Source organism: Salarias fasciatus, chromosome 5, assembly GCF_902148845.1.
Source record: "Salarias fasciatus chromosome 5, fSalaFa1.1, whole genome shotgun sequence".
In the NCBI taxonomy this organism is placed as follows: domain Eukaryota; kingdom Metazoa; phylum Chordata; class Actinopteri; order Blenniiformes; family Blenniidae; genus Salarias; species Salarias fasciatus.
The window spans coordinates 1,075,898-1,087,116 of NC_043749.1; the positions used below are offsets into that span (position 1 = coordinate 1,075,898).

General features: G+C 43.2%; 2 protein-coding genes across 4 annotated transcripts; both read right to left on the reverse strand.

The window, feature by feature from the left end:
- Nucleotides 1–2,122: 2,122 nt before the first annotated feature.
- Nucleotides 2,123–6,514, reverse strand: LOC115389343 (uncharacterized). Of its 3 annotated transcripts, none has more exons than XM_030092834.1 (6): nt 6,263–6,514; nt 5,367–5,687; nt 4,909–5,208; nt 4,517–4,618; nt 4,409–4,437; nt 2,123–4,229 (listed from the first exon to the last, which is right to left on the reverse strand). In XM_030092834.1, exons 1-6 carry the CDS (start codon nt 6,306–6,308, stop codon nt 4,146–4,148), a joined length of 882 nt encoding a protein of 293 aa, XP_029948694.1. In that variant the 5' UTR covers nt 6,309–6,514; the 3' UTR covers nt 2,123–4,145. The 3 variants fall into 3 exon arrangements, with proteins under 3 accessions (XP_029948694.1, XP_029948695.1, XP_029948692.1); XM_030092835.1 differs by lacking the exon at nt 6,263–6,514 and having other exon boundaries at nt 4,909–4,959; nt 5,055–5,208; nt 5,367–6,196; XM_030092832.1 differs by lacking the exon at nt 6,263–6,514 and having other exon boundaries at nt 5,367–6,196.
- An 817-nt stretch (nt 6,515–7,331) lies between these two features.
- Nucleotides 7,332–10,490, reverse strand: LOC115387931 (uncharacterized). The gene is made up of 6 exons (XM_030090838.1): nt 10,408–10,490; nt 10,283–10,314; nt 9,406–9,460; nt 9,193–9,296; nt 8,941–9,092; nt 7,332–8,788 (listed from the first exon to the last, which is right to left on the reverse strand). Exons 1-6 carry the CDS (start codon nt 10,488–10,490, stop codon nt 8,552–8,554), a joined length of 663 nt encoding a protein of 220 aa, XP_029946698.1. The 3' UTR covers nt 7,332–8,551.
- Nucleotides 10,491–11,219: the final 729 nt, after the last annotated feature.

Below are 11,219 nucleotides of genomic sequence, written 5' to 3' on the forward strand. Positions count from 1 at the left end.
GCCATTGCTGGAGGGATCCCTGATGACCTCCTTCCGGTCTCCACATCTGCTTTGAGCCTGTCCAGCTGGGTCTGGACACTCCTCCAACGCAGCTCCTGCCTGTGGGCCTCCTCCTCCTGGGTACTCAGCGACTTTTCCAGGAGTTGCCTTAAGGCGGTCAGCTCACTCACCCCAGGTGGGCTCTCGGACGGTGGTGGGAGGGTGTCCCGAGCGGCCTCCACCGGCTCCGCACACTCAGGAAAATCCCCCTCCTCTGGTCTGGCCAGCCTTGGGTCCATCATGCCCCACCAGATCTGACCTTGTTCCTCCTCGGGGCCTCGCCTGGCAGCTCGTCCTCTTCTCTTTCCTCTCCCCTCCAGCTTCTCAGGTGGTGCTTATCCCACCACTGCCAGCAAATGTGGGGGACCGAGCGGTCACCCCGACTCGGGATCAGCTCGCCTGGATCGCGTTGGGAGAGGTTTGGCAGAGAAATGAGGTGGAGGTTCACAGGTTCGGTGCAAATTCTTCAGTTTATTTGCAGTCTTTAAGTCCCACACCCTCACAACAGGCTGCTGACAGAGGCTTCTCAAAACTGGCAGCCTCACAGGTCCTCCCCCCCTGACTTTACCATAGTGATGTTAACCGTGACACCGAAGCTTCGAAGCATGTGTTGAAAAAATGAACCTCTTCTCAGTGGAGCTTTGTATCGGAGCCTGATTCGTTTCCTGATAATCACGTGATCTGTGACGTCTGAAGCTTCATTCGCGCACACCCACGTGACGCTTCAGCCGCTGCTTCACAGGTTTAAAACGCGCTGCAGCTGTTTGTGGGTTGTGGAGGCGGTTTGTGAGTCCAGAGAGAGTGAGAGACAGCGAATATAGATTTGATATGGAGCCTGTGGCAAAAAGAGGACGTTCTGAAGTTTGGGAAGACTTTGATTTGATTTAATTTCACCCAACAATGGTGTTATGAGCAAATGTGTTACGCCTACATTTTGTTCATTCTTAATGTTAGACTTTGAAATACATTTGGGGTGGTTGGTTGCAAGTTGCAACAATATGTCATATGTAAAGTATTGTTTTGTCAGACCAAATCCCTTCTTTAAAAAACATTCCTCATTTGTAATTTATTTTTCTCGGTCCAGTGTTTAGTTTGTGGCCAGCATCTGCCAACGTCAATTCACTTCCACCATCTCTCATGATACTTTAATAATTACTGTGTCTCAAATGAGAAGTCAGCTTGCTGCTGACTTGTTATGTGAGACACAGCAAATGTACTGGTCACTTCAAACACATTCAGTCATACATATGAACACTCTGCTTTTTCATCCCCATCTTTATTCAAGTTGGCCTATGAACAAGAGAAATGCTGACATCAAAATATTAGCTATACTAGGGTTTTAGTGATGTGGACAAATCATTCAATAATTTAAAAAATGTAATTACTCATACATCACATTCATTCATTCAGCTGACACATGACATGCTTTCCTTGACTTTCACCACCAGGGGTCCTTGTTGGGCTCTGATTTGAAAAGCTTCCAGTACTGAACCTTTTTTCGATACAATTGTGTTGAAAGCTTTGTTGCTTCAGAACGCTTCAGATTGCCATCGCTACTTTACCATGGTCCTCCTTAAATAAGTCCAGCCCAGACCTAATTAACCAATCCCTGGTCTGGGTCAAACCAAAATTCAGGAGGGGTGTTTCATCGCCTTAACATTATTTACAAGAAGGTTTTAACCCGATCCCCAGTGTATATCAAAAATAAATGAAAATATAAATTCCATCATACACCAAAGATGACCTTCCCCACACATCCATTCCCCAGAGCACAAATATTTACAATAAATACACAATTGTGCTCCCCCTCACATAATGGACTGCTCCTCCCTGCATCAGCCAGGTGAAATACAGCTTCACCAGCGGGCGCGCTCCGTTAGTATCAGCTGGGCAGAGTGAAGGAGGAGGAGGAAGTGTGCGTGGTGAGTAGTTGTGTGGCGTTTCTGCTGGTGTGTGTCCTCAGGAGGTAGTGGGTACCTCACTACCTGCACTCGAGCCGCAGCCACGCCACTCCTCACTGTCACACATGTGAGAGAGTCTCAGTTTCCAATGAGAAGGGGCTGCTACCTTCTCACATCCTCTTTTTAGTTTTATAAAGGAGACCATGACAAAAAGAGGAATGAATATAAAACAAACAAGAAAAGATAATCAAACACATTTTAAAACGGAAAGAGACAGTACATGCAATACAAAGACACTGATTTGATCAAGTCAGCTGCAGCATAAACCACCAGCGAGCAACAGTTGTTTTTCAACTGTTTCTCAAACAAAAAGCCCTAAATGTCACCAACTGAACACTTTAAGTGCACTGTGACATCAAAGAATTTGTTTTATACCAAATTTAAAATACATGTGCAAAAACTAACAGTCCCGCGAACATCAGCAACATCCGGAACAAAACCTAACAGTATATATCCATGATGCCAGATCCATTTACTGCACCGCAACGTCGTGGGTTCGTGAGCCATCATTTAATATGCTGCCGCTTGTGGCTATCTGGCTGGATTGTCATAAATCTTGGGAATTGAAATGAAGTTTGTTGACATTGTAAATCTCTTGAGCTTTGGAATGATATATCATTCTTGAAGGACACTTCATTCGTCAGATTTGAGAAGTGCAGGTCCAGTGGTTCTCCATCTGCGGTCTGGCTGCGAAAAATACAGTCAGCTCTGCTCTATTTTACATTTTAACAAATCCAAAGAAGTTTTCACAAATCAGAAACAAAGTTTTAGTGAAAGTTTAACATCTTTAGAATAATTTAGTCCAGATTTGGGGAGTTGGGGTACAGTGGTTTTCGATCTGGACCTGTGTTCTAGTTATGAAGATTACTGTTGAATATGCTTTTCTTTCACACTGAAATATAAAGAAAGCTGTAGAAATTCAATAATGATTGTTTGACAAATTTATTGTCTCAATTACGTTAAATTTGGTTTTTCATAAATATGTAGCACAGAAAACGGATAAACAGCTGCTCCACTTGTGAAATCATTTTCCCTTAACTTTTCCCTTTAGTGCCGAATCAGAAGCTAACTTCAGCTTCTTTGACCCACAGAGGTGCACTGGTAGGAAGCTGTGACCGAATGACAATTAGAAATTTTCTGTGTGATATATTTGACAATCTCAGTTCTGAAAATGCACATTTTACTTCATTGTGCTTTTCTGCAAAATGTTGCACATTTCTTTGTTTCTTTCATATTGCAAAGGGGGTTGTTGAAATATACTTTTTTCTTTATATATAACACATAATATAGTCTGTTGTCGAAAGAAATATATTTCAATTGGATGCTAAATGTTACAGTTCATCAGGGGCGTCACTGGGGTTTAAGGAGGGGGGTAATCTCTTAAAGACAGCACAACTGCAAACATAGGTTGGCACGGTAACAGTATGTTTAGCGTGTTTAGCTAGTGACGATGGAAACATATTTAAATAAGCCCTCTTCATCAAGCCTAAACCAGCAGAATGGAGAAAATATCAGGGGAATTATCTTGAGTGTGTTTTCACTGAGAGCAGCGACAGAAGACGAAGATCTGAGGCTTCAGCCCCTAAAACTGGCCTAAAGACGCCGCTGCAGTTCAGTCGTCTGACTGCACAGTGGTTGAGACTGATACAGCGGCTTCTAGTCCAGGGGATGACTTTGATTTTACAGCCCTGCTGAGATAAGAATTTAGCCTGTTTTTTTTAAACTTCAGTTGTTTCTTTGAATATCAATCTGCTTCATTCAGATTGATATTTTTTTTTACTGTTTACAGAAGGACAGTTGTTGCATTAAAAAGGGGCATCATGCACTCACTCATTCATCACTGATGATACTCCAATGAAATGCAATCCAGTTCAGCAGCTTTGCTCTAAATTCTGCTTTCACAAAGAATTTTTGTTCAATATGGAGTTGGAGCCATCAGAGTGACAATAATAAATAACAATGATAAAAGATTGTTGCTTTTAGTTTCCAGTGATTATCGACCCTTTAGCACCGCGTCATGGAATAACAGTACAGTATGTAATGTGGCAAAATGCAGCGCTACATATCCTCTCACTAAAATATGAGAGGTTCAACAGATTAGGAAGAATCAAAACAGCTGATGTTAGCGAGGAGAGTTGTTGGAGATCAGCGCAGCGCAGAAGGAGACAGACGCTGTTCTACATTTTCACAGCTTACTTCTCCACCACTATCAGTCTTGATGTAACGAACCTGTGAAATAAAACAGGAAACAATCTGAAAAAGAGGCTTGAAGGGAACTGAATGAACTCCGGTGCCTCCAGAGGGCTGCTGCAATGCAGCTTCACAATCAATACTGATCACATGAAGGATCTCATAACCAAAGAACATGAGGATTAAATGTGACAGTTCAATCCTTTGTTCATACTCACGCTGTTGTTTCGGAGCTGCCTGGTGCTTCCTGCAACCAGATCAGGAGTCAGAACTGAAGTTCAGAGTTACGATTCAGTCAAATTGTGATACGATGTGAAAGTTGTCACCTGTGCCTCTGATGATCCGAGCTGTGAGGACCATCATGAGGATCAATACTGAGATGCGCAGAGCCCACATGGTGTAGCTCAGAGGAGGCCAGTCGGTGGGATCTGCAGGAGAAATACATCTCACGTTGATATTCATGTAGATTTGGGCTAAAAACCTCATAACCAGGAAGTCATTCGTAAAGGCACTATTTCATTCTGAAGACAAAGGACTGGATTTTATTTTTTGGGAAGACTTTTTTTCTGCAGTAAATTTTGAACAGAAGAAGAAGGAACATGTATAAATATCATGTGAATTTCAATGTGTGTGTGATTTTTCTGTAATCTGAAAACCCTGATGTAGAAAAACACATTGTCAAAGGTTCAGTGAGTCGTGTGTGTGTTTGAGTCCTCACCTGTTGGTGACACTGAGGACACAGCTGAGTAGAGAGCCTGGATCTTCACACCTGTTTCATCAACATACTGGCAGGTGTATCTTCTGCTGTGTTCAGCCTGATTCTTCACAGTCAGATAAGAAACACAGTTTGTCTGTCCTCCATACCTGAAACCATCACCTTCACCAACCAGCTCAGCTCCCGTCTCATCCACCCAGCGGACACTCCTGGGTTCACACCATCCTCCAAATTTGAACAGGGAGCAACTTAATGTCACGTCTCCGTCTCTGTTTGGATCTGTGTCTGTAGATGACGGTGAAACTAGAAGATAACAAGTAATATCTGTTAACAGAGCAGAAAGTGGAACATCTATCTGCAATAGAAACATCAAACTGTTATTTTTTCTGTGGTTTTACAATCAGCAAGGATTTACAATCAGATTTCTGTCCGGAAAATAACTCTTCTGTTAAAACACTCACTTGTCAAAATGTTGAGAAACACCTGTGTGTCCCAGGTAGAGTCCCTCTCATATCGACAGGTGTACTGACCAGCGTCCTCAGCTGTGATGTTATTGATGATCAGAGAGCAGTTGGTGTGCAGACTCAGTCTGGCAGCTCGGGGCGAGCTCTTCACAACTTCTCCATCATCAACATCAAGAAAAGTTCTTCTTCGCTGTTTGTTGTAAAACCAGTCAATATCTGAACATCTGGTCTTAGTTAATGACACCAGAAGACAGGGTAACAAGACATCATCTCCAGGTCTCTGATAGAGATCACAGTAAGAGATGTCTCCTCTGATGCCTGGTGGAAAAAGAAAACAACAAATGATACATTTTAAACTTAAAATCATTTTAAATTAAAACAAAGAAGACCCTGACGTGATGTGCAAAGCAAGATCAACTGTGTTATGGTCTCAAAGTTGAATCAAACATTTTCATACCCAAAACACTCATTTCACTTTAAGTTTGTATCGTCACTCTTAATGTAGCTTTTGATTGTTCTTCATTCCATTTTACATTTTACTGCTTTCTCTGTTACGTTTTTAGAATCCTCTAATCTTCAAACCCATCTGTGATTACAGTAACACACAGTCACATTCATACCGACAGATTATATAGTTTCACCAATCAGCCAAACAACAATGTTTTTGGTCTTCTGAAGTCAGCCGGAGTGTCTGGAGAAAAATCCACATCCAGGGAAAACATGCAAACTCCACATAAAACCTTACCATGTTCAAACACTCAGACAAATATACCCTGCCTTTTGCTCAGATGATTTTCTACGTATTGTCTAAACAAATTATTGAACTCTTTACAATGATTAGTAATAAGAACACACACACACACAAAAAAAAAAAACGAAATTAAAGCATTTACCTTCAGCCTGAAGCAACAAAACGAGGAAAACTCTTAGTGAAGCCATTTGATGTCTGATCTTTTGACACTGAAGATTCTCTGATGCGGAAATTAACAGAAGTTTAAAATAGCTTTGACATTTCCTCTTTGTGGTGGAGTTTGTTGAAAAATGTGTGAACTTACTCCTCTCCCTTATTTGGTTGAGAGAAACTAATCTATACCACTTTCCCACTGGCCAAAAAGCTCGTTTAAACCCGCTAATAATCAGCTCCTCATGGCAGTGGGAAAGGGTTCAAACGGCGCCTCGACCTGGGTCAACTGAACCTGCACGCAACCCGGGTTTTAATCAGCCTCTGATCGGCTTCAGCGGGAAAGCCCCGGGTCGACGCGATAATTTAGGCGATGAGGTCGCCGTGGCGTGGCAGCGTTAACGTGCTTGTTGTTGTTGTTTCTGGACACAGCGTGAGATATCCTTCATCGAGATGACCCAGCATTGGCAAGATAGCGAGTTCGCTCACCCGCTAGTTTCAGTGGGAAAGGGATATTAGCTTAAGGGACATTTCCTCTTTATGGCAGAGTTTTTGAGTAAAAATAAGATCACTCATCTCCAGAGGTGGAAAATCTTCTCTCATCTTTTACTTAAATCAAATGTAAATTAAGATCCTGCTCATTGTAAACTTGGAACTTGTCATAAGGATCTGAGTCAGGAACAGGATTGTTGGTCTCTCTGGCAGATTTTTCCTCAAGTCCCGAGTCAAGTCACAAATCGAGACTGACAAGTCTCAAGTCAAGCCCCGAGTTCTTCCTTTTCAGTTTAGAATCATTTCAAGTCATTTTAACAACAAAACAATGATACACTGAATTTACACAGTTGACATATATACTTTTAAAATCTATATCCATGAGAACAAACTCATTGTGTGTGTGTGTGTTTGAGAAAGTGAAACATAACAAGTACATGAACAGAGTTGTGTATTTTCTGTTATTTAAGGTTACATGGAGCTTTTAATTTGGAATGATTAAAATATGCTTCAATTCATTCACTCTATCCATTTCTTCTGAGGCTCTCATTAAAAAAAATTGTCTCAGGATGAGTCAAAGGCCTGCCGCAGGCCGCCATCTTGGAATATTGCGTCATGTCGAGGGAACGAGCGTGTGCAGAATGAGGAGAATAAAGTCGTGTCTAATTTAAATAGAATTCAGCTCTTGAATGAGAATAAACCAGCAGTTTAATTCCAAATAAAGATTTCAGGTGCTTTCCTGGTCATTTTAAAGCGTAATTAACATTTTTTCAGAATTAAAAGTCCCATACTCAACACCACCAGCACCCCCACCGCCACCGGCAGCGTGACGCCGGGTTCCCAGCTCGGCCTGACCCCGGATGTGAGCTCAGAACAGAACCTATCGATGTGGAGGCGCCGCGTCTCGCCCTGCCGTCACCCTGGGTTACCAACCAGGCCGTAGCCCGGGGCGGACGGTGGGTTTAATGTTCGCTCAGTGTGAAGGAAATGCTGTATTTAATGAACCACTTTATTGTAGTACATTCAATCATACTGTGCATGCACGTGCACATCACATACAAACAAATTCTCAGAGAGAGAGAGAGAGAGAGAGAGAGAGCTACAGAGTGTTTGTTAAAATACTTTTCATTTTCTTAAATCTGTGTTTGGGTGAAAGCAGCAGGTCATTTCGAGTCAAAGGGCTCAATCCAAACGAGGTCCCAAGTCGTTGCTGTTTCAGTCCAGGTCGAGTTACAAGTCTTTTCATAAATTTTCAAGTCGAGTCGAAAGTCATCGAATTCATGACTGGAGTCCAGGTCATGTGACTGGAGTCCACACGTCTGGGATTCACTGCCGTAAACATCCCTGTTCCATGAAATAAACTGTAGGGTTACATGTTTTAGACATAAAACTGAAGAAAAATTGTCCAAAGACAATGTCCTCATGGAACTGTTGGAATTGGAGCTAATGATTTGATTTTTTTCCAAACCTGCAAGACGATCTGAAATTTCTACATTTGTACAAAACATCTGATTAGCGTGTGAAAATCTGTTTCTTCTGAACATGGCTTCTGCTGCCTTCAGCTTGTTTTTCTAAACCCATTGCCTCAATGCCCAATGCCTCCGTCTCTAAACCAACCAGAGCGGCAGCTTCCACAGTGGGAAGGACACAAAGTGACTGACTGACAGCAAAAGGCCTCTATATAGACGGAATAAACCCACAGAAAAGAAACTTGTTTTTTAAATTTTATATTTCACAACAGGAAACGCCTGTCTCTGTCTTTGTTTTTTTTTCCCCCTTTGTGAAGTTCTCACTCCCTTTTCTGCCGTTTGCCTTCATTTCCACCGTTGCTCTGTGTGGCTCTGCGGTCTGTGGAGTCGGCAGATGACTGAAGAGAGGAAGATGAGTGCTTTCTCTTCAGTGCTGAAGGAGTCCTGCTGCGCTCCATCTCTCCATCCCTGTGTGAAAACACCCGGCTGCCAGTGTAGCGATGGCCACCAGAGGGAGACAGTGTCTCTGCTGCTGCAGGACAAACCTGGACAGGAGCCTACAAAGAAGGCCAAAAAGACAGTAGTAGGAATGTTGAGGAAAATGAAACGACCCCCGACCCACCGCGAAAGAAGGAGTTTTTTGAGAGAAGACACACAGACTGCGGTGTGTTTTTCCTCCTCCCTCATGAGACCTGATTCTGAAGCTCACCTGCTGCGTGAAGCGTGAATGCTGAGGCTTCTGCAGCGGATCCTGCCTAGAGACAAGAGGCAGGGTGAGGACAGGATCCTCAGCCATGTCTCCATTCTGACCCTGGGACTTCCTGTAGGCGGCACCTCCCTCATTCGTAAACTTGTCGACGGCTTGTATTGACGCAAACGGATGATAACAGATGAATTTCTGAAGTGCAGTGAAGCAGAAAAGCTCTGATACCGTCACACCCTGGTTTGGTCCTGGACTCACCTGTCTGAGAGCGTGATTGGCCGTCAGTGCGTCGGGGGAGACGTGTGGCTGCTTGCATGTGGGGCAGACATGATCGTCGGAGTCCAGCAAAGCGTCGCAAACGCCTGTGGGGGTCAGAACAAGAGCAGACATGTAAAGACAGAAGAGAAACCGCAACAACACTGACGACAGGATCAGTCTGCTGGGATTCATTCGCATGTGTGAGATACTCACATTGATCGCAGTAGCTGTTGGCACAGCAGGGAATGAGCACTGCATCGCACAGCGTCTCCTCACACATCCCACACAGGAGCTCTTCAGGGGTGGGATCTTCCTTGCTTTCAACAAGCGGAGGCTTTTCCTAGTTACCTGCTGCATACGCTTCACTGTAGGCAGAAAACAGTGTGAATATATCAACCAACGTTTACTGATCATCCAGCTTTGATAAAGCTCCTTTCATGCGAGCACCACAAATAACTTTAACTGAGAAAGAATTGATTTTAAGTGCACATTTTTGACCAAGATCTCTTGGTAAACAAAGGAATAAAATCTTGACTCACGAGTTGATGACAGGAAAAGCGTATTGTCCGCTGCTGGTCAGCATGACTCCTCTCATGGTCGGGTCGTCCACCTCAAGCAGAAAAGAGCGAGGGATGCCTGTGGTCTTCTTCATCCTCTGACCAGTCTCAGGATTGTTATTTTGCTGGCAAACACACACACACATCAACAGTTAACACCACGCTGGACATAGACTGGTTGAGGATGAACTGAGTTCAGGTGGGTTTTAAATAGAAGCTGGATTACAGTTGAAGAGTCGTGTTATTTAACTCTTGATGCCCATTCATTGGTGGACTTTTTAAATTAGTGTGATACAATCTGTGTTGACTCAAAAATCTTTGTGCATCTATAAAATGAAAAAGTGTTTTTGACCAGACTGAAGTAGGACTGATCCTGAAGTCTCGCCATGCTGCACAGAGAATTCTGGACTTTTTCAAAGTTGAGTTAAAGTTGAGCGCTGATGGCTTGAATGACAGAGATCATGGATATTCACCCTGACTGATGGACAGTCCCTGATGTGGTGTCCTGGAACTCCACAGCGAAAACAAACAACCTGACAGAAGACTGCAGGGCTTCTTGGTGGAACTGCAGAAAGAGCAAGGGAAAAAGATGATGTGTCCGACAACAGAGAAGCAGGGCACGGATCAAAGAGTCCGAAAAGTGATGGATTTGAATCACTTCATGTAGACGCTGGAAGACTGCCTCATCACCATGCTGAGCTTGTCCTCCTCCAGAATGTCCAGATCAGCCAGATTACCCATCTGCGTGGACATGGAGAAATGTTTGCTTTCAAACACACACCAAGTCCAGTAGAGTTTGAAATTAAATAACAAACAATCCAAGATAAACCTGACATATGAAACAGAAGTGAAAGCAAACCTGGGACACGACAGGCAAGATGCTGCCGGACTTCTGGTAATGCATCTGTAAAATAAAGACAAACAGTTCGACAAAGGTTAAGATGAAGACTAAGAAGTTCCCTCTATGCTCAACTTCTCTAAATATTCTTTTTTAATTTATTATAATTAAGATCTTGTGGGGTCTCGCTTGTTAAAGTGTTGTGATGCCAGTGCAAACCAGTCTGTCAGATTGTGTTTCATATCATTGCTGAGAGATACAACATCACATTTAATGAGAGGCACATCACACATTCTGCACATTTGGCGATGTGCTCTGAGGCTTTGGATACATACGGCTCTGCTGGCTCCGGAGGGATGAGAACGCTGGACACCTGATCGCTCCCTGAAACAAGAAAAGAAACCACAGTCCTCAGGGACAATGCAATCTCTGTGGAAATACACAGAATGGGCCTTCTTACTGTTATTGATTTCTATCCATCTATAAGCCTGATTTGATATATAAAAAAATACTGAATGGGGGTTGTCATGAGTGGTTGATATGTGAGGCCTGTTTGGAAGTATGTTGTGGTTAAATGAGGAAACGTGGAAGAGGAGGGTTTGTGTTTCATTGGATCTTGACGGAGTTGAATC